The sequence below is a fragment of the Schistocerca nitens genome, chromosome 3, assembly GCF_023898315.1.
Source record: "Schistocerca nitens isolate TAMUIC-IGC-003100 chromosome 3, iqSchNite1.1, whole genome shotgun sequence".
NCBI classification, from domain to species: Eukaryota; Metazoa; Arthropoda; class Insecta; order Orthoptera; family Acrididae; genus Schistocerca; species Schistocerca nitens.
The window spans coordinates 638841712-638864289 of record NC_064616.1 but is presented as its reverse complement, the minus strand read 5'-3'; the positions used below and the strand labels follow the sequence as shown (position 1 = coordinate 638864289).

Genomic DNA, 22578 nt, shown 5'->3' with positions numbered 1-22578 from the left:
CATGCTACCAATGTTAAAGACTGCGATGGAGCTCCGTATGCCACGGCAAACTGGCTGACACTGACGGCGGCGGTGCACAAATGCTGCGCAGCTAGCGCCATTCGACGGCCAACACCGCGGTTCCTGGTGTGTCCGCTGTGCCGTGCGTGTGATCATTGCTTGTACAGCCCTCTCGCAGTGTCCGGAGCAAGTATGGTGGGTCTGACACACCGGTGTCAATGTGTTCTTTTTTCCATTTCCAGGAGTGTAGTTCTACCTGTATAGATACTCACCTTACTGGCATTATTAATACTTCTTTCAGGACAGGGGTGTTCCCATCAAAACTAAAACTCTCCATAATAAAGCCACTTCACAAAAAGGGCAGTAGAGCTGACATAAATAATTATAGGTCAGTGTTATTATTGTCAGGTTTACCTAAATTAATTGAACGAGTAACATATGAAAGGCTAGCTGACTTCTTGAATAAAAATAAAATACTGACTAATGCTCAAAATGGGCTTAGAAAGAACACATCCACAGAAACGGCAGTCTTCCAATTTATGAAAATGGTCCTAAATGCCTTGGACAAGAATAAATTAAGAAATTAAGCTGCACGATATTCTTAGATTTATCTAAAGCATTTGATCTAGTCAGACATTATTTATTGCTTATGAAGCTAGAATTTTATGGGGTCTGGGGACTTGCCTTCAAATGGTTCAAGTCTTATCTCTCTGATAGACAACCGAAACTACAAATATGTCATGAAGGCAAGGAGTATCCTTCAGATTTTTTTTTTTTTTTAAAAAGAAAAAAAAAAACACCCTAGCTATAGAGTGCCCCAGGACTCCATGTTAGGCCCTCTGTTGTTCTTGGTGTATATAAACGATTTGCCAAACCATCTGACAGTTGCAGAAACAGTGATGTTCGCTGATGACACTAGCATTTTTGTAAAAGGATACACTGAGGATAATCTACAGCAGAGTATCTCTAGGAGAATAAATGAGAGAGGAAAATGGTTTAGTGATAATGCTTTGACCATAAATAAGAATAAAGCGGTATAGATGAATTTAAGTAATATTAAAAGTAAAGCTAGAAGAAGAGTAAAAGCTGAGTTAGGGAACTATGTTATTGCACAAGCTAGATATATGGGTGGATGAGCACTTGAGATGGGAAAAGCATCTACAAGTTTTGAGTAAAAAACTAAGTAAATGCTGCTATGTTGCAACACTGAATCAATGCTGTGTGCCTATTATGCTTATATGAACAGTTTGCTTAGATATAGTGTGATCTGGGGAAATACAGGCATGGCAAACAAGCTTTCAAACTTCAAAAAAGGGCTACTATAATAATGAAAGGGGTTCCATGTAGAGTGTCAGGCATGGAAATATTTAAAGAATTTAAAATAATGAGTCTTCCTAGCTTATACATCTATGAATGTGTCTGATTTTTGCAAACTCAACAGGAATTTTCAGCATTAAATAATCAGGTTCATAACCGTGAAACAAGGAACAGAGATGATTTTCACAGAAAAACCCAAAAAGGAGCACTGTACCAAAAAAGTGTAAACTACCAGCCTAAAATGCTTTTTAGTGCATTGCCTGCTACAATAAAGAAAATTAAAGAATTTCATAAATTCAAGGTAGATCTTAAACAGTTTTTACTAACACATAGTTTTTATAACAATGAAGAATATTATTTATTATCCTTGTTTTTGAAACAAATTAAATACAAGAAACTATATTGTAATTGACTACATCCATGCAATTATATTGTTAATGGGTGAATAAAGAGACTGAATTGAACTGAATATAATTTTCATTTCAATGAACCTATCTCAATGCTCAGTACATCTCTACCCTTTAGTTTATTGTAGACCTTCATTACCATATACTAGGGTGTCTGTTGGCAGAGTCTTAGGTGATGTGTTGGAAGCATGAAATTTTCTTTGTGTCTAGTGTTGTACCTATGTTTGAAATGGTTTTCTTCCATTACCTTGGAATTAGTGTGTGCAAAGATGATAATCTCAAATATGTGCAGAGCTGGGATAGGTAATATTATTAGGTTCTTGAAGAGTGGGAAACAGAATGTTCTTGGAGAGGCAGCACACATTTCTCTAACATTTCTTTTCTGAAGTAGTAGGATTCGAGATGTATGACTTGAATCCCCCCCCCAATAATTAAACCATATCTAATTATGAATTCAAAGTAACTGTGCTACACCACCCTACTGCTGTTTATGTCTGTTACACCAAATAGCATGTCTATTGCAGAAGCTAGGCTGTTTAATTTAGTAGCTAAATAATCTATATGTTCTTGCTAGGTTCGATTTTTGTCCAAGTTTAATCCCATGAATTTGATGGACTGAGATTCTTCTATAACTTTATTTTTATGTATGATACAGATATCACTGATTTTTGATTGTTTGATTTTAAACTGAGTATTAAACTTAAGACCATTTAGTTGAAACCCCGTATCTAGGTTGTTTGTCTGTCTATTACAACATTTGGAATTTCACTCATATTTTCTTTTTCAGTAAGTACTGAGGTATCCTTGGCAAACATGACTGCTCGGGCACTCATATTGAGAGGTGAATCACTTATGTAAAAGAGAAACAAGATTGGTCCTAAGATTGAGCCTTGAGGAACTCTTTGTGAAATTGTATCCCACTGAGCAGCATAATTTATGGTTCTGAGCACTATGGGACTTAACATCTGAGGTCATCAGCCGCATAATTTATGGTATTAGATATTATGGTTACCCCTTGATCCCTGTTTGTCAGATAAGACCTAAGCCACTATAGATAATTTTGAACTGTATACACATGTATGTTATGTATAATAAGCTACTATGGATCATTATCCAATCAATTTACCATATGTACTTGTTTAATGAAGGACAGATAACCTTTCTGTTGTTATCTTATGCCACTCACAGTCTACCCTACCATCTCCTTATGCAACACCATTGAGAACTGACTGCTCTTCCTTGCCCTTAAACCCATATACTTACCTGCCAAAACTTCCTCTCACCTCTCTACTTGAAGAGCACAGCTGCACTGTAAATAATAATACATTTTGCAGTTCAGATCATTCAAGGATCTTCGTTTTTTCACATCAGTGAACATATGAATGGTGGAGAAAATGATTTAAAATGGGAATTACCTGATGGTAATGAGGTACATATAGATTTCTTTATGATAACAGTGTAAATGTGGAATACATAATTTTTATAGAAACTGAGGGCAAAGGTAAAAAAATGAACAGAATAGTTGTCTAAAAATCATTAGTGTACAAATATTTATTGATTATATTTGGTCATGTAATGCTCCAATAAGCATATCAGTCAAGAATTGCTCCATTTATAGAAATATATTAAATTCATTATTAAAAATACATTAACTTATTTTTCATTTGTACAAATGACCCTGCAGATAGAATGTGATGGTCACATTTCAAAAATACTAAATGAATAAAGTTTAATTTTGACATAAAAACTGTCTTAAGAATGTTTTTTTCCAGTTCATTAACATAATTCGATATCTATCATGTATCACTTATTAGGTTCAGAAAATTAATCATAAACTCAAAGAGCACCTTACGTGTTCCAGTACGAAGTCTGTTAAATCCTTTACCTGCAACATAAAGACGTAAGATTTTATCATCACCTTCATCTTCACAATGACAATAAATAAAATAAGTTATTTTTAGGCCACAGGGGTAAGAAGTCAAGCACAAGAAAACCAGATATACTTATTGGTATTAAAACTATGATATAAATGCTTATTTGAGAAATGTTCTGCTCTTTGCTAGTGAAATGCAGACAGTAATAGAGGAAAAGAGGGTATAAAATGATTATCAAGCACAAATGAAGAGAAAAACTCCTGATGAATTGGAGATGCTGAAAAAAAGGACCAATGAAAAGGTTTGGTGTTCAGACAATGTGAGTGTTAATCGGTTAAGCAGAGTGCACATACAATCAGGGACACAATATGAATTTATTTATTTATTTATTTTATCCATCTTTCAGCACTAACATGCAATCGATGTCGTCAGAAGAGTTACAGCTATTTGTACATTATGTTTTACATACCAGAATATTACATAGTAAAAATATAGCAATGTTGTAAACTATTAGATTACAACAGCCTCTACACCTAGATCCACACATAACAGTAAGCCATAATTTATCAGCATTAACATGCAATCAATGTTGTCAGAAGTATTATAGCTATTTATACATTATGTTTCATATAACAAAAATATTACATGGAAAAAAAAGACAGTGTTGTACCGTATTAGCTTATAGCTAGCTGCCTCTACATCCATAACTATACATAACAGTAAGCCTTAGTTTATCAATAAATTAGATCATCTTTACAACTATTCTGAAATTCTTCTACACTGTAGAAAGTATTTTTCTTCATCCACACTTTGGTTTTAGTTTTGAAAATATCCATTGAAACCAATTGAGCCTGTACGGGTAAAGTGTTGAATAATTTTATGCCTATGTATTCATAGCTACATTGGGTTTTCTTAAGCCTGGTTGTAGGTATATCAATCATATTTGTTTGTCGAGTATTGTGTTGATGAACTGATTTCCTTATAGTGTAGTGGTTTAAGTTTTCTTTTATGTTTAATAGGCAACAATATATGTAAAGAGATGGGACTGTGAAAATTTTTAAGTCTCTAAAATAAGGTCTACATGAGGTCTTGTTGTCAGTGATTCCGTAAAAACGTCTAATTGCTTTCTTCTGCCAAGTGAAAATTTTTTTGGCTCCTGGAGAGTTACCCCATAAAAGAATGCCATATTGTAGATGGCAATGAAAGAAGGCATAGTATGACTGAAGCAATAAATCTTGTGTAACACGTGTGTAGTTTGACTAGTAGGTAGATAACTCGTGATAGCTTTCGACATACATAATCTGTATGTGTGTCCCAAGTTAATTTTGAGTCAATGTGTATTCCTAGTAGTTTAACAGATGATAACTCCATGTTACTGTTCGATAAACTGAAGATTATCTTGACAGTCTTTTCATGGTTCATAGATAAGTCATTAGCTTTAAACCAGATATTAGATATTTTGAGACACTCTTCACTTTCCTCCTTCAATATGTTTATATCCTTTCCAGAATTAGCTGATGTTGTGTCATCAGCATAGAGGATAGATTTACAGGGTAAGTTATTCGGAAAGTCATTTACAAACAATATACAGGGTGTTTCAAAAATGACCGGTATATTTGAAACGGCGATAAAAACTAAACGAGCAGCGATAGAAATACACCGTTTGTTGCAATATGCTTGGGACAACAGTACATTTTCAGGCAGACAAACTTTCGAAATTACAGTAGTTACAATTTTCAACAACAGATGGCGCTGCGGTCGGGGAAACTCTATAGTACGATATTTTCCACACATCCACCATGCGTAGCAATAATATGGCGTAGTCTCTGAATGAAATTACCCGAAACCTTTGACAACGTGTCTGGCGGAATGGCTTCACATGCAGATGAGATGTACTGCTTCAGCTGTTCAATTGTTTCTGGATTCTGGCGGTACATGTGGTCTTTCAAGTGTCCCCACAGAAAGAAGTCACAGGGGTTCATGTCTGGCGAATAGGGAGGCCAATCCACGCCGCCTCCTGTATGTTTCGGATAGCCCAAAGCAATCACACGATTATCGAAATATTCATTCAGGAAATTAAAGACGTCGGCCGTGCGATGTGGCCGGGCACCATCTTGCATAAACCACGAGGTGTTCGCAGTGTGGTCTAAGGCAGTTTGTACCGCCACAAATTCACGAAGAATGTCCAGATAGCGTGATGCAGTAATCGTTTCGGATCTGAAAAATGGGCCAATGATTCCTTTGGAAGAAATGGCGGCCCAGACCAGTACTTTTTGAGGATGCAGGGACGATGGGACTGCAACATGGGGCTTTTCGGTTCCCCATATGCGCCAGTTCTGTTTATTGACGAAGCCGTCCAGGTAAAAATAAGCTTCGTCAGTAAACCAAATGCTGCCCACATGCATATCGCCGTCATCAATCCTGTGCACTATATCGTTAGCGAATGTCTCTCGTGCAGCAATGGTAGCGGCGCTAAGGGGTTGCCGCGTTTGAATTTTGTATGGATAGAGGTGTAAACTCTGGCGCATGATACGATACGTGGACGTTGGCGTCATTTGGACCGCAGCTGCAACACGGCGAACGGAAACCCGAGGCCGCTGTTGGATCACCTGCTGCACTAGCTGCGCGTTGCCCTCTGTGGTTGCCGTACGCGGTCGCCCTACCTTTCCAGCACGTTCATCCGTCACGTTCCCAGTCCGTTGAAATTTTTCAAACAGATCCTTTATTGTATCGCTTTTCGGTCCTTTGGTTAGATTAAACCTCCGTTGAAAACTTCGTCTTGTTGCAACAACACTGTGTTCTAGGCGGTGGAATTCCAACACCAGAAAAATCCTCTGTTCTAAGGAATAAACCATGTTGTCTACAGCACACTTGCACGTTGTGAACAGCACACGCTTACAGCAGAAAGACGACGTACAGAATGGCGCACCCACAGACTCCGTTGTCTTCTATATCTTTCACATCACTTGCAGCGCCATCTGTTGTTGAAAATTGTAACTACTGTAATTTCGAAAGTTTGTCCGCCTGAAAATGTACTGTTGTCCCAAGCATATTGCAACAAACGGTGTATTTCTATCACTGCTCGTTTAGTTTTTATTGCCGTTTCAAATATAACGGTCATTTTTGAAACACCCTGTAAATAGTAGAGGGCCAAGCATTGAGCCCTGAGGAACACCTTGTTTTATACTTAAAGTCTGTGACTGTTGGTCATTATGCTTTACTATTTGTTTTCTATTGCTGAGGTATGATTCAATTAGTGAGAGTTCCAAGTGTTTGATTCCATAGCAACACAGTTTATCTAATAATAATTTGTTGTTAACTGAGTCGAAAGCCTTACTCAAGTCAATTAGAATGGCTTCAGCAGATAATTCTGACTCAAATGCGCTTAGTACAAAAGAGATAAGGTTTTCAACTGCTTTGACTGTTGATAAGTTTGACCTGAATCCATACTGAGAATCAAATTGTCTGATAGGTGTATGCATATTTGCTGCAGTATGCAGTGTTCTATTATTTTTGAGAGAATAGGCACAAGTGAAATTGGTCTATAATTATTGATACAGGACTTGTCACCCTTTTTGTATAATGGTATGACAACTGTTTTTTTGAGACATTCTGGAAAGTGTCCACTCGAGAGCATCCAGTTTATCAGTATGCAAAGAGGATATGTTATGAGATCTACAACTTTTTTAATTACATAGTTTGACAGGCCATACACATCTTCAGATCTAGAGTATCCTAATTTAAAGGTTGCTTTAATTATATCAGTTACTTGTACTTCTCTCCATTTACAAGCTGACACTATGTTTGTAATGTTTTGTTGAAAATTTCTGCCAAATATGGGGTGAGAAATAGGTGTATGTGTTGAACTGGAATTCTGGTTGCTGTGGGTTGGAAGGCTAAGATTGGCAGAGTTGACAAAAAAGTGATTGAAATCATCAGCAGTGATGTTAGCAACATTTGTGTTGTCTTTGTAGTTTATATCGATACCTAGCTCTGCTTTTATTACTTTCCATGCAGCCTTACATTTATTGTGTGATTTTTTAATGAAATCACCATTTGCCTTACACTTGGCTATTTTAATTTCAGATCTATATTTTCTTTTCAGGTTTTTGTAAGTTTCTTTATCTACAGCTCCCTTTCTGACCTTATCATGACAAGTAATTACCAATAGTCTCAGTTTTTGTAATTGGGATGAAAACCACTTCTGTAAAGTTGAGTGGCTAGGTTTCCTAACTTTTTTTTGTTTTTGTTTTTTTAACCAGTGGACAGCATGTGTGGAAGATTTCAGAAATGATTTTGAGGAATGTGCTGAAGGCTTCATCAACATTTCTGGAGGAATGTATAACAGTATCCAATCTATAGACTTAAGTTCTTCTCTATACTTGCTAATATTTGTAATGTGAGCAATGTTAAATTATAAGACCAAATGAGGGAACGGATATAGAAATGAAACGACAGTAAAAATAAAAATAAATAAAAAAAAAATCTGCCACTGAAATACTGAAATAGAAATACAAGAATGTGTCAATGAAATATAGAAATAATTATGTTCATGATAATCATAATTTATTTAATTATTTATTATCATCCCAATGATCACATTTGTGATATAGGATTTGTCAGGATACATTTAAACAATTATATAATATCTTTACAAAATTTTTATCTATGCTGAATTCATATGAATCTATCTTATGTTTAATACAATATACAACTAATAAGTGTTTTTATAACATAATTTCTTATGTGCTTGACAGACATATTCACTGATGTAATTTCATTTGTCTATTAACTTAAACATATATTCTTATACAGTTGTGCAGATATATTCACTTATGCTGTAATAACATTTGTCAAGCATGTGGTTCTTTATATTCTAATACAGTTGAGCATAGAAATTCACTTACACCGTATTTACATTTGTCAAGCATGTGATTCTTTATAACAGTTTTAAATTTATCCTCATTTTCCAGCTCTTTGATATGTTTTGGTAGTGCATTAAAACGTTTGATGCCTTGATTACATACATGTTTCATACTTCGGGTCCTTGTTACAGCTTGTATGTGGAGATCTTTACATTGCCGTGTATCATAATTATGGTAGTGTGTATTGGTTTTCATTTTGTCCTGATTTCTTTTGATCACCAACAGACATTTCAGAATGTATAATGATGAAATTGTTAAAATTTTCAATGCTTTAAAATGTGTTTGAGGGGGGCTCTGGGTCATTATCCGAATAGTGTGTTTTTGTAATTTAGACGACAATTTGTTTTCCCCCAGAATACTATCCCATAGGATGCAATGGGCCAAAAATAGCCAAAATCTACTAATCTGGTACAGTCATTACTACAACGTCTTGAAATTATTCTAAGTACAAAACATGCTGAATTTAGTTTTAGTGCTAAGCTCACCACATGGTCCTTCCAGCTTATTTTCTCATCAATGTGCATACCCAGGAATTTTGCACACTGGACTCTTTCAAGTTGTTTGCCCTCCATGGTGGGATTTAGGTCGTAATGTTCACTTATATTTACATTATTATTATTATTATTATTATTATTATTTTATTTTTTTTATTTTTATTTTATTTTATTTTTTTTTCCATTCAGTGATAGCTTGTTAGCACTAAACCATTTTTGTATATCTTGTAGGACATGGTCCACAGTATTGTGCAATGACTGCTTCATATCACTAACTATTAAACTAGTATCATCAGCAAATAATATGATTCTAGCTTTTCTCTCTGACTCCTGAATATCATTAATGTAAATGAGGAACAGCAAGGGGCCTAATACACTTCCTTGGGGTACTACTGCTGTGACCTCCCTTGGATATGATCTTAGTTTAATTTTTTGGTTAATATTTGGTGCCGTAATTTCAACCACCTGCATCCTCTTTTCCAGATAAGACTCAAACCACTTTTTTACTTGTCCTCTGATACCTATAGCTCCAAGCTTTTCCAAAAGTATGCTGTGTTCAACAGTGTAAAAGTCTTTTGACAAATCTAGATTTCTCCCAAATACACTTTTTCCCTCTTCCAATTTACTGATTATTTCTTTTGTGTATTCCAGTACAGCTGTTTTGGTACTTCTCCCAGCTTGAAATCCATGCTGATTACTGTTTATCAGAGTGTGGATATTAAGATAATGTGTGACTCTTATATTTCAATAGTAGCTCTAAGACCATAGAGAAAGTTGGGAGAAGGGAAACAGGTCTGTAGTTTTCTATTTTAAGCTTATCACCCTTTTTCAACATGGGAACGACTTTAGAAATTTTCAGTTTCTGTGGAAACACACCCTCAGCCATTGACAAGTTTGCTATGTGCGCCAATGGTTTCGCTATTTGATTATCTGTTGTCTTTACTAGTATTATTTGCACCTCATCTACTCCAGCTGGTATCTTGGACTTGAGACTTTTAATCACTTTTAAAACTTCCTTTTCGTTTGTTGGAACTGCCATCATACTTCTGGCTGCCTTGGGTGCTTCCATGTTAATCTGCTCCCCAAAATTCCTGCTTAATGTCTGGGGTACATTTAAAAAGTAATTATTTACATAATTAGGCATGGCATATTTATCTAGCATTTTATTCTCCTCATCTTTTAGAATAATTTCCTTGTTTTTGATAGGTACCCTGGTTTTTTTTCTCACAATTTCCCATGCTATTTTAGTTTTATTTCTGGACTGTTTTATTTCCATATCATTACTTAGTAACTTTGCATGTGCAATTACTCTGTGGTATATTTTCTTATACCTTTTTACATATCCTATAAAATCAGTATCTGCTCACTCCCTCAACTCTGAATTCAGTTTTTTCATGTTTTCGCATGATTTCTTAATTCCAAGAGTCATCCAACAACTTGACTTTATGTGTCCAGTAGACTTGGTTCTGGTCAGTTTCTTTGGAAAACACATCTCAAAGTTCATCATATAAATCCATGCAAATACCCTATATGCCTCATCTGTACTTGTTTGTTTCATAACATCTAACCAATTTTCATTTTCTAAGATACTTATGAACTGATGACAGCTGTCCACAGAGAAGTTTCTTTTGTAAATATTATTTATGCCTTTATCTTCCTTTGACCTTAAAGGGATTTCAATGGTGAGAGCATTGTGGTCAGAAATCCTAAATATATGTTTGTTACCTCTATGTCAGTTGTTGACATATTTGAGAAAATGTTATCTATGAGGCTATTGGAGGTGTTTGTTATTCTAGTTGAATTGTTTATGTGTGGTGACATGTTGAAACTCTTTAATATGTCCAAAAATTGCCTTTTTTGTTGACTTTCAACTAGAAGATTAATATTGAAATCACCACAAAGAATAATCACAGTTTCTTTTTTGTAAAAAGTATTTAGCAACAATTCTAATTTATCAAAAAAGACTTCTATGTTTCTACATGGTGACCTATACACTGTTATGACTATGACTTTTCAATACTTAAGTTCTCTGCTTCACATCTCTTTTTAAATTCTAACTCTTGTCTAAGGTAAATACCGACTCCACCACCTTTTGCAATTTTCCTACTATAATGATTTGCCAGTTTAAATCGATTAATATGAATACTACTAATTTCATGGTCCTTACACCAGTGTTCAGTAATACACAAGACATCAGGTTGGGTGTCACGTACTGCTATTTCAAGTTCACAATATTTGTTCTTAGAATCATAATCTTTAGAACAGGGGAGTGTGCACTGATGGTATTTCTCCTTTTTCTTTATAGCTGGATACCAAAAATCCTGTTGTACCACAGGTTTCTTGTTTCTGTTGCTTTTCCTACTTGAAGTGGATGATGCTGATTGATTGTTTATACTAGCTGTGGCAGCTGATGACATTTTAATATTCATTATAGCAGATGTTGATGTTTTTAGTCCTTCAGCAAATGCTCTTGTTAAGGTTTTGATTTCTTCTGCTTCTGCCCTCATTTGGAGTGGGATTTTAGGGAACTTTTCTATTGATATACGGCTTATTTCTTCTAGTATCTTTTCACCCATCATCTTTTTTCCATAATAGTTCCTGTGCTGTCCATGCCTCGTGAAATGATTTCTCACTGAGCTGTTTGCATCCACAAAAGTTGTACACTTAAAAGCACAGCAGATCTTCCTAAATTTATTATTTGTTGAGTTTATTTCTTTGTTTACACATGATTCATTGATTAGATCATGTCTATGTGGCACACTTACAATGAGAACCTTTAAATTTAGATCTGACAGCTTTTTTAGAATTGTTTGAAGTGCTCTTGTCGCTAGTTGGCTTTCATTTTTGTATATGTCATTTGCTCCACCTATTAGCACACAGCATGTTACAGTCTTAACTAAGTTTTCACAATTATTTACTATTTAATTAAGGGGAGCATAAGGTTTGACAATGCCTGTTACTCTAAATAATAATAGTGCAGAACAATACCTTCTCACAGTGCATGATATAAATAGAAACACATTTTTTTTTAAAGTAATTATCTTTTTGTGCAAGTATGCTCATCATATGCAGCTAACAAAGAAAGAAAATTTATTGGCCTCAAATATTACAGTAGTGGAAAATGAAAAATGAACTCCTAAAAGGACCTATGGTGGAAACACTGTACTTTTGTGGGACACTGACAATGTTAAAGGCACTAATTCAAAGTGCTTTGCTGCAAATTGAATGAGAACCAAATCTGAGAAAAAAAGTGTACACAGCAACTCTATTTTGCTTACTCATAATATAGTCTACTGTTTTGAGCATGGATTAGTACACAGTATAGATATGTAAGACCAGCTTTGATATACATTGCGAAGAAAAAATTCATGCACTCAGACTTCACTGTGCGATCTCTCACATACTAGCAATACAAAAATGTCTCTCAAAATTTCGTACTGTATGTATTTCTGGCAGTAAATGGATGTTAATAATTGGCAGTATGGCAACACTATAATCATATATAAGGTAACTATGTCTTTCAGCACACAGCTCAGTGCTGTGCAGTTAATGCAGTGGACAGCATTTTGGGTTAGCATGCAGAAGGTTGAGGGTTTGATTCTGGGTGGGGGCATATTTGCTTTTATTAGCTAAATGTAGTCTGCATGGTACAGTATCATCATACAGTGATTACAGTGACATTTGCAGTAACATACTATGAACAAAGAAATGGATGTACCATTGTTTCATTGGTCAGCTTTTAAAGAAGCTGTTTGCATATCGTGGACGTGAATTGTTTCATGCCACAGCATCTATTAGACACCAAATCTGTTTTCTGTGTTCCCTCCCTCAAATTGTCCCATTGAAATTATTTGCAAAGCATGTTGCTAGGCCTACTGATGATGTAAGGCAGTAACAAAATGTAATGGACTTGAATGTGGAGATAATAATAGTTGGTATTAACTGATGGGATCATTAGGGGAGGGTACACACAAAACCAGTTCAGAATATAGCAGATGCAATGGTGCGAAACAATTCGCATATAAGACATGCAAAAGGCTTCTTTTTACAAGCTGACCAGTGAAAATGATTGTACTTCCATTTTTGTGTTCGTATTACATAACTGCAGATGTTTTGTAGAAGACTCACTGTAATCACTGTATGATGATTAAGACACCAGATACCATACCACACAGACTACATTTAACAAATAAGCCTCAACCTAGAATTGAATCCTCGACCTCCTGCATGCCAACCCAAAAGGTTATCCACTGCATCAACTGCACAGCACTAGTACTATATGCTGACAGAGTAAGTTACTGTACATGTGATTACAGTGTTACCAGATTGACAATCTTTGACATCCATTTACTGCCCAAAATATGTGGAGGACAAAATTTTGTGAGAGACATTTTTGTACTGCTAGTACGTGAGGAATCGCACTACGAAGTCCAAGAGTTAAAATTTTTCTTCACCTTGTATGCCCTATCTGTGGAATTAATAGATTTTTAGTGAAACATTGTGGGCCTACGGGAGGCTGGATGCTTCTCATTGCACATTAGGTATCAGATGTTTATCAGTGATTGTTGTTCTAGGAACATATTGATGGTTCTTGGTGTTGTCCTGGACTGCAGTGGATGACTGCACGAGACGACTAGCCACTGCTGATCACATGAAGACTGCATGATAAATCATGAACAATTTTATATTCAGAATGTCAGCTAAGACAGTATCATTTATGGGAAACTACATTGTGAAGTCTTCTTGTACCTCATAATTATGTGGTCCATCTCCAATGATCAGCTAAGAACATAACTGGGGGATGGGGTGGAGGGAAGGAGGAATGATGGTATGAAACTGTGTTACTTTCAATGGCTTGTTGAAGGAACACTGAAGAGTGCTATATTCACCCACAACATCTTTCAATGTATTCCTTTGATGTTCATAGAATAGTAGAGACACACACTCTTGCAAGAGGATTGTTCTGTGAGCTAGGTTCTCACCTTATCCAAAGATTATATGATTGTATGTAAATTGAAGGTGGAGGGGGGGGGGGGGTGGGAGAGAGAGAAAGGAAAGGAATGAGAAGGGATTACTGACATCAGTTGCATCAAGATATTATAGGGAATCAGCGGCAACAAGTGAAAATGTGTGCCAGACTGGCATTTGAGCCCAGCAACTCCTGCTTACTAGATAGGTGCATTAACCACTGTGCCATCTGGGACACAGTGTTATCGCAACTGCGCTGACTATCTCAGCATGCCTCACAGCCAATCTGCAATCCCATCGAGCACCACCTATCTACAGTCCCTGTCCATTTCCTCCATGCTCACCACTCTGAGATTCCATCAAGTAGGATATACTTGTGCATCCACATTGAAGGAGGTGGATCCATTGCCCATGGAGGAGGGGGGGGGGGGGGGGGAGAAAGGAAAGGAAAGGAAAGGAAAGGAAAGGAAAGGAAAGGAAAGGGAAGGTATTACTAATGCCAGCTGCATCAGGACAATATGTGGACAGTGAGTAGAAAAAATGTGTACTGGACCAGAATTAGAACCCACTATCTCCTGCTTACTAGGCAGGTGCATGAAACACTGTGTCATCCAAGAGGCAGTGTTATCACAACTGTGCAGACCATCTCAGCATGCCTCATGGCTGACCAACACTTCCATCAACCACCATCTATCTGCAGTCATCGTCCATTTCCTGTCTGCTCATGACTCTGGGATTCCCACAAGAAGTCAGATGCACCTGTGCAGCTGCACTGATGAAGGTGGACCAATTGCCCACCTGAGGGAATCAATTATATGAATGCATGTGATTGTTCTTTTGGATACGTCCTCCTGCAGTAATCTCAGAGTACCATGCAGGGAGGACATGGACAAGAACTGCAGATAGGTGGTGTTCGGTGGAAGTGTGGGTTGGCCATGAAGTGTGGTGAGATAGTCTGTGCAGTTGCAATAACACTGTGTCCTGGATGGCACAGTGGTTAATGCCCCTGTCTATTAAGCAGGAGATCCTGGGTTTGAATTCAGGTTGGATACACATTTTCACTCATCACTGCTGATTCCACACGATGTCCTGATGTAGCTGACTTCAGTAATCCCTTCCCTTTTCTTCCCCCCCCCTCCCCCCCCCACTTTTAATTTACATATAACGTATCACAGCTGCAGATTCCATATCCAAAAGGACACACACCATGCATCCATATAATATTATTATACGACTGCTGACATTAATGTACCTCACATAGTATGATGCAAAAATAGTGCTTGGAATAATATTAAATGACCAATGTGACAGTATAGTTGTTTAAAGTGCACTGAGCATTTATCTTCAGAAATTAATGACAAACAGCTTACAGTTATCAATACCTGTTAAATTTAGCACGTTAAAAAGACTTCTCCGGTTCTAATTTAAATTATATGAGTAGCAATTCATAATAATTATTCCTGCACTATTTCGTGTTATGACCACATGTGGCTGTCATGGCAGTGACTCTTAGAACATAACATACGAAATCCTTAATGGCAACTGAGTAAGGCATGATCCACTGTCCTATTTAAAGACTTATACAAGAAAGTTTTTACAAAATGTTCAAATTCATAGTAATTACACGTTTGATAATAACATAAAAGATGGAGAAAAAAGCTACTGATGTTATCACACCAAAAAGTATCTGAAAATGAACTAAAATAATGTTCAATCTTAAAAAAAAGGTAGCAAGACAGTGTAAAACTGCAACAAAGAAAATGTATTTTAATATAGGTGCTGAATTGCATAAATATATATTGTACCCATCTTGGATTATTATATTGTAGTCGATGACATTTGTCCAAGTTATTATTATTATTATTGTTGTTGTTTTAACACTAATTGCATGTAAATATGCTCAAATTTGGAATAAAACATTTGTATTTGTGTTTTGTGGTAAATCAAACCATATATGTCGAAATTCCAGAGTCTATTGCAAAAATTTTAAAAAGTAACTAATGAAAGAGTCATAATAGCTGCTGATTTCAACATAGATCTAGCCAATGAAGCCAAAAACTCAACAAAATTCATTGATATGATTCAAATATCAGGTTTCAGTGCAAATTTCACTGATATTACTCAAGTAAACAAAATGTCTGCAGCATGCATAAGTAACATTTTAATCAATTGTACTGATAATGAGGCAAATAAGTTTGTTTAGATTTAGGACTTTCTGATCATTGTGCTCTGTTTATGGAGTAACTGAAAGCAAAAGAAACTTGCTTTTTTTAAAAAAAAAAAACCACCTACATCAAATGCAGTTCCAGCAAAGAAAATATGAACTTATTCCATCATAGATGAAATAAGATGAGTGGGCTACAGATTATAGTACTTCATGCTCTGAAAATTTTGCTACTTAATGAAACTTTTCCCTTATTGTACATCATACAAAAGTAGGAAATAAAGTAAAGTGGATTACTGAATGAATAAAAATCTCTAGCGCAAGAAAAAGATTGCTACATAAGGCATTATGGTCAGTGATCAAAGCTGAAACAGGTGCCACTGGTAGAGGCCATGATATTTCTGAAATCAAGATAGAGGATAAAACAATTGTAAATCCAGCTCAAATTTCTGAACAGCTGTGTGAAAATCCTAGGAATACAACTAAATAAAAATTTATCATGAGGATCACATATACAGTATCTTGCAAATAAATTAAGTAAATATGCTCAAGATGGAAAAATTTCAGTAGTTGTGATGAAATGTTATCTAACCCCGGGTCCTTGTTTCAACTTACATCTTTCAGAGTTTTGTCAAATTCTTCTCACAGTATCATATCTCCCATCTCATATTCATCTACATCCACCTCCCTTTCTATAATATTGCTTTCAAGTTCATCTCCCTTGTATTGACACACTATATACTCCTTCCACAATGCTACCACTATGGGCATAAGGAAAGTAATATATCACAGCTACTTTGAATGAGTAATAAGGTATGGAACTGTATTTTGGGATAACTCAAACCATATGTGTCGAATCATAAAACTTCAGAAAAACATCATTAGAAGTATGCACAATGTAGGGTGAATAAAATCATGTCACCCACTCCTAAAAAGTCTTAGTATATTAAGTGTTTGCTCACTATAGATATGTGAGTTGATTATCTTTGTACACAGTAACCCTAATTTATTTGTAGTAAATCATTTTCAACATGTTTACAACAGAAATCAAAATAATTTTATGCTCCCCACCCACCGTTTAAAACTTTATGCTCAAACTCCACGTTATATTGGTATGAAAATTTATAAAAAAGTGAAAGGATGAGAACTTCTCAGCATAAATTTAGCAACACTTGAAAAAACCTTAATGTGAGAAACTAGTGCAAAAATGTTACTTTTCAGTCGAAGAATTCATAAATGACAACCTGAAAATTTGAGCAGGAGAGAGCAAGTGCTTAGGACTGTTAATTTTCAAAAGTTTGTTACTTTTGAAGAAAAATTATTAATTGCTTAATTAATTAATTATTCAGTACCATATATTATATTACCAATATTATAAGGAAAACTGTAAACCAGTTTTTGTGTTTTGATGAGTTTCCTCCACATTAAGTCAATGGCTTGAAATTGTATGTTACAAGACAATAAGCTTCTATTCCATATTAAGAGATTTGTAAATGGAGAAGACATAAATCCAATAGACTTGACTACAAATTGTAAAAAAAAGCTATGTTACTCAAACTTATGTAGTAATTAACATGAATATTTTGATAAAATATTTGTAAAAAAATAGCAGAAACAATTTGCTTATTGTCAAATTTAAAGACAAGTTTGTAGAGTATAGTTTAGCTATGCACTATATGTTAAAGGGTGCAGTCATAAAGAAGACAGAACTAGTAGTGCAGCGCCAAGGTGGAGTCAAGTTACACCAAAGTCAAGTGTTGGTAAGTGGACTGCTTCATCAGTGGATTCACAACCACTTCTGTGTTGTCAATTACATATACCAACACTGAGCAAGCATGCAGGGAACTATTGCAGCCCAATTACAACAACTGGATCATCAGCCCTAGCTAAAAGATTCAAATGCCCAAATGTTACCTTGATATCAGCACAGGGAAGTGAGAAGCAGTATTTAAATGTGTGTGAACCAACTCATCATCATCATCAAACAGCTGGGTAGTAATGTGATGTCAAGCCTGTGCTACTGTGCACCATACCAATGATGCAGATGCTTCTGCCTTAACTGGAACATGAACCGCTGCTGGTCATCTAAGCATCTGGGTGCTAGGGGCAGCCCCACACTTGGTCATCATCCTGAGAGTATGATGAGAGGATCCAGATATCTCTGCCCTCACTGGGGTACCAACAGAAGACCACTACGCTCGGAACTCTGCAGCAAGATGCATCATGACATCTTCACAGCAACAACTGATGGCCACACTGTCACAGTGAGCATGACAATACAGCAATGACTGCAGCAGCAGAGGTGTGCAGTCATCAGCTAGAAGCCACAGTAATGGGGAAACTGTGGCATATTCACTGCGACATACACCATTTACTGTAAATAAGCCCCAATAAAGAAGTTATTATAACCATCATTGGTCTTTCTTCAGCTGCACCTTATACTTCTTCAGCAGAGAATCCTAGTTCACACTAAGCAATCAGAACTGTCCTGTTATAACTGATGTCAGAACAACTACTGAGGATGAAGATAAAGACTAAGACAGACAGCCAGAACCAAGATTCTTCTGCAGCAGGGACGTCCTACACAACAATATGAGTAAGTTCTGAATTTGAAGTTCTGTTTGAGCATGTATGGTTTTTTCCCTATCCTTTCCTCTTCCTTTCACTTTTTGGGAATACTGATAGTTGGGTTGGTAATAAGAAGACAATATGGAGGTGAAAGTTTCAGCTCAAGATACTGTTCAGCAGTTAATAAATCAAGTAGCTCAATTACAGGCAGCTTATGGCAGCTAAGGGGGAATGAAGAAATGGACACTTCCTGGATTATAACTAGAATTAAGAGTCACAACAGTATCATTTGGTTGGTTTTATTGTCTTCACATCATCTGGCATTTTCTCAAAACAGCCAAAGCCCTGCAACATCACATGGATACAAGCTGTGTCATTGACCATGATGTCGTCAGTTAAACCACTCCATATCCCTTGAGAACTAATGTTCATGATAACAGCAGATCCAGCAGCAGAAGCCAACCAAGTGAAAGAAGTGACATAGTGAGAAAATCTGTCAGATGTTGGAAGAGATATGGAAGCAAAGGAATTGGGGGAAAAAAAAAAAAAGGTTGAGCTGCATAGATGGGGCTGGTTAGTGCCTGTAGCTGAGAAGTCACATGATTATTTTACATCACAGATGGGTTTTTGTAGTGCTTGTAGTTGGGTGAATTATAGGGCTATTGTACAGCACTGGTTGGGCTGGTATGGAACCTGTAGCTGGGACAATGGCAGTGGTATCAGAGAGTTTTTGAAGCAGGGCTACTGGATATATTTTTCAGAGCAAGAGGAATTAATTAAGAAATGAATACAGGGCTAAAAAATTTCAGATTCTAAAGTATAAGAATATGGCCCAACTCCTCCCCCCCCCCCCTCTCCCACACATGAACCACTGCAGTCAGTAGGGTGGCTTGCATGCCTTAGTGATACAGACAGCCTTACAATAGGTACAGCCACAATGAAGGGGTACCTGTTGTTGAGAGGCCACACAAAATTGTGGGTCCTGAAGAGACACAGAAGCCTTTTCAATAGTTGCAGAGCCAACAGTCAGGACCATTGACTGATCTTGCCTTGTAACGTCAACCAAAACAGCGTTACTGTGCTTGTACTCGGAATGGTTGAAAGCAAGGGGAAACTACAGCCTTAATTTTTGCCAAGGACATGCAGCTCTACTGTATGGTTAAATGATGATGGCATCCTCTTGGATAGAATATTCCAGAGTTAAAATAATCCCCCATTCAGATCCCCAGGTGGGGACTACTGAGGAAGATGTCTCGTCATGGAAAACAAGACTATCATTCTACAGTCAGAGCATGGAATGTTAGATCCATTAATCAGGTAGGTAGATTAGAAAATTTGAAAAGGGAAATGGATAAGTTGAAGTGTGATGCAATGGGAATTAGTGAAGTTTGGTGGCAAGAGAAACAGGACTTCTCATCAGGTGAATACATGGTTATAAATACAAGGTCAAATAGCGGTAATGCAGGAGTATGTTTAATAATGAATAAGAAAATAGGAGTATGTTTCATAATAAATAAGAAAATAGGAATGCAGGCAAGGTGCTATGAAGAGCATGAACTGTGAAAGCATTATCATAACCAAGATAGGCACTTATGAACTGGAGATTAAAACTGAAGAAATTGGAAAACAGTAGGAAATGAAGGAGATGAGCCCTGGATAACTTGAAAGAACCAGAGATTGTTGAGAGTTTCAGAGGAAACATTAGGCAACAATCAACTAGAACAGGGAAAGGTATACAGTAGAATATGAGGTGAAATAGTGAATGCAGCAGAGGATCAAATAGGTAAAAAGACAAGGCCTAGTGGAAATCCTTGGATAATACCAGAGATACTGAACTTAACTGATGAAAGAGGAAATTTAGAAATGCAGCAAATGAAGCAGGTGAAAGGGAATACAAATGTTTAAAAAATGAGAATGACAGGAAATACAAAATTGCTAAGTAGGAATGGGTAGAGTAGAAATGTAATGATTTAGAAGCATATTTCGCCAGGGGAAAGATAGATATCACCTATTGAAAAATAAAAGAGGCTTTTGGGGAAAAGAGAAGCAGCTGTACAAATATTAAGAGCTCAAATGGTAAACCAGTCCTAAGCAAAGAAGACAAAGCTGAGGAGTTGAAGGAGTATAGAGTGTGTCAATACAAGGGAGATGAACTTGAAAGCAATATTACAGAAAGGGAAGTGGATGTAGATGAATATGAGATGGGAGATATGATACTGTGAGAAGAATTTGACAAAACTCTGAAAGATGTAAGTTGAAACAAGGACCCGGGGTTGTATAACATTTCATCACAACTACTGAAATTTTTCCATCTGCTGTGCAAGATGTTTGAGACAGGCAAAATACCCTAGACTTCAAGAGGAATGTAGTAATTCCAATTCCAAAGAAAGCAATTGGTCACAGTTGTGAAAATTACTGAACTAACAGTTTAGTGAGGCAAAATACTAACACGATTTCTTTACAGAAGAATGGAAAAACTGGTAGAAGATGACCTCAGGGAAGATCAGTTTGGATTCCAGTGAAACGTAGGAACATGCAAGGCAATACTTATCTTAGAAGATGGTTTGAGGAAAGGCAAACCTACATTTATAGCATTTGTAAGATGAGAGCAAACTTTTGGCAATGTTGTCTGGAATAATCTATTTGATATTGTGAAGGCAACAGGGGTAAAGCATGGGTAGTGAAAGGCTATACATGACTTGTACAAAACCAGATAGCAGTTATAAGAGTCAAAGGGCACGAAAGGGAAGCAGTGGTTGAGAAGGGAGTGAGACAGTGTTGTAGCTAGTCCCCATCTCATTCAATATGTACATTACACTAGCAGTAAAAGAAACCAAAGAAAAAATTGGAATAGGAATTAAAGTTCAGGGAGAAGAAATAAAAACTTTGAGGTTTGCTGATGACACTGTAATTCAGTCAGAGACAGCAAAGACTTGGAAGAGCAATTGAACGGAGTGGACAGTCTCTTGAAAGGAGGATGCAAGATGAATAATCAACAAAAGCAAAATAAGTGTAATGGAATGTAGGTGAATTAAATCAGGTGATGCCAAGGGAAACATATTAGGAAACAAGACACTTAAAGTAGTAAATGTGTTTTGACATTTGGGCAGAAAAATAACTGATGATGGCTGAAATAGAGAAGATATAAAATGTAGATTGACTGTGGCAAAAAAAAGTATTTCTGAAGAAGAGAAACTTGTTAACATCAAGTGTAGATTTAAGTGTCAGGAAGTCCTTTCTGAAACTATTTGTATGGAGTATAACCATGTATGGAAGTGAAACAGTTTAGAAAAGAAGAGAAAATAAGCTTTTGAAATGTTGTGCTGTAGAAGAATGCTGGAGATTAGGTGTGTCAATCATGTAACTAATGAGGAAGTACTGAACAGAACTGGGGAGACAAGAAATTTGTGGCTCAACTTGACCAAAAGACAGGATCAGTTGGTAGGACACATCGTGAGACATCAAGGAATCATCAATTTAGTATTGGAGGGAAGTGTGGTGGGTAAAAATAATACAGGAAAAACATGGGATGAATACAGTAAGCATGTTCAGAAAGATGTAGATTGCAGTAGTTATTTTGAGATGAAGAGGCTCACACAGAATAGAGTAGCATGAAGACCATGACAACAACAGCAAGAATATGGAGCAAAAGGGTGGTGCACAAACCACACGATCGACACAGGCCAGTATCACTAAGCATTCTGTTTGCATAGGTGAGTTCTGTTCAGCCTAGGTCATGGTAGAATGTAGCCCACAGTATATGTATTCTCCTTGTTAGTCGATAATGATAAGCTGTCAGATATTAGCATGAACTTGCAGATACTTTTCACTATTTGCTAGGTCATAGCACTAATGTAAAAG

At 36.5% G+C, this 22578-nt stretch overlaps 1 protein-coding gene across 1 annotated transcript in view; it reads right to left on the bottom strand.

Annotated features, from left to right (window-relative positions):
- Nucleotides 1–3265: 3265 nt before the first annotated feature.
- LOC126249375 (protein tyrosine phosphatase domain-containing protein 1-like) overlaps nt 3266–22578 on the bottom strand; it is a 396740-nt gene continuing 377427 nt past the window's right edge. Inside the window, exon 12 of the mRNA XM_049951029.1 lies at nt 3266–3609. Coding sequence (XP_049806986.1) covers nt 3521–3609 — 89 coding nt within the window. The 3' untranslated portion in view covers nt 3266–3520. The remainder of the gene's footprint in view (nt 3610–22578) is intronic.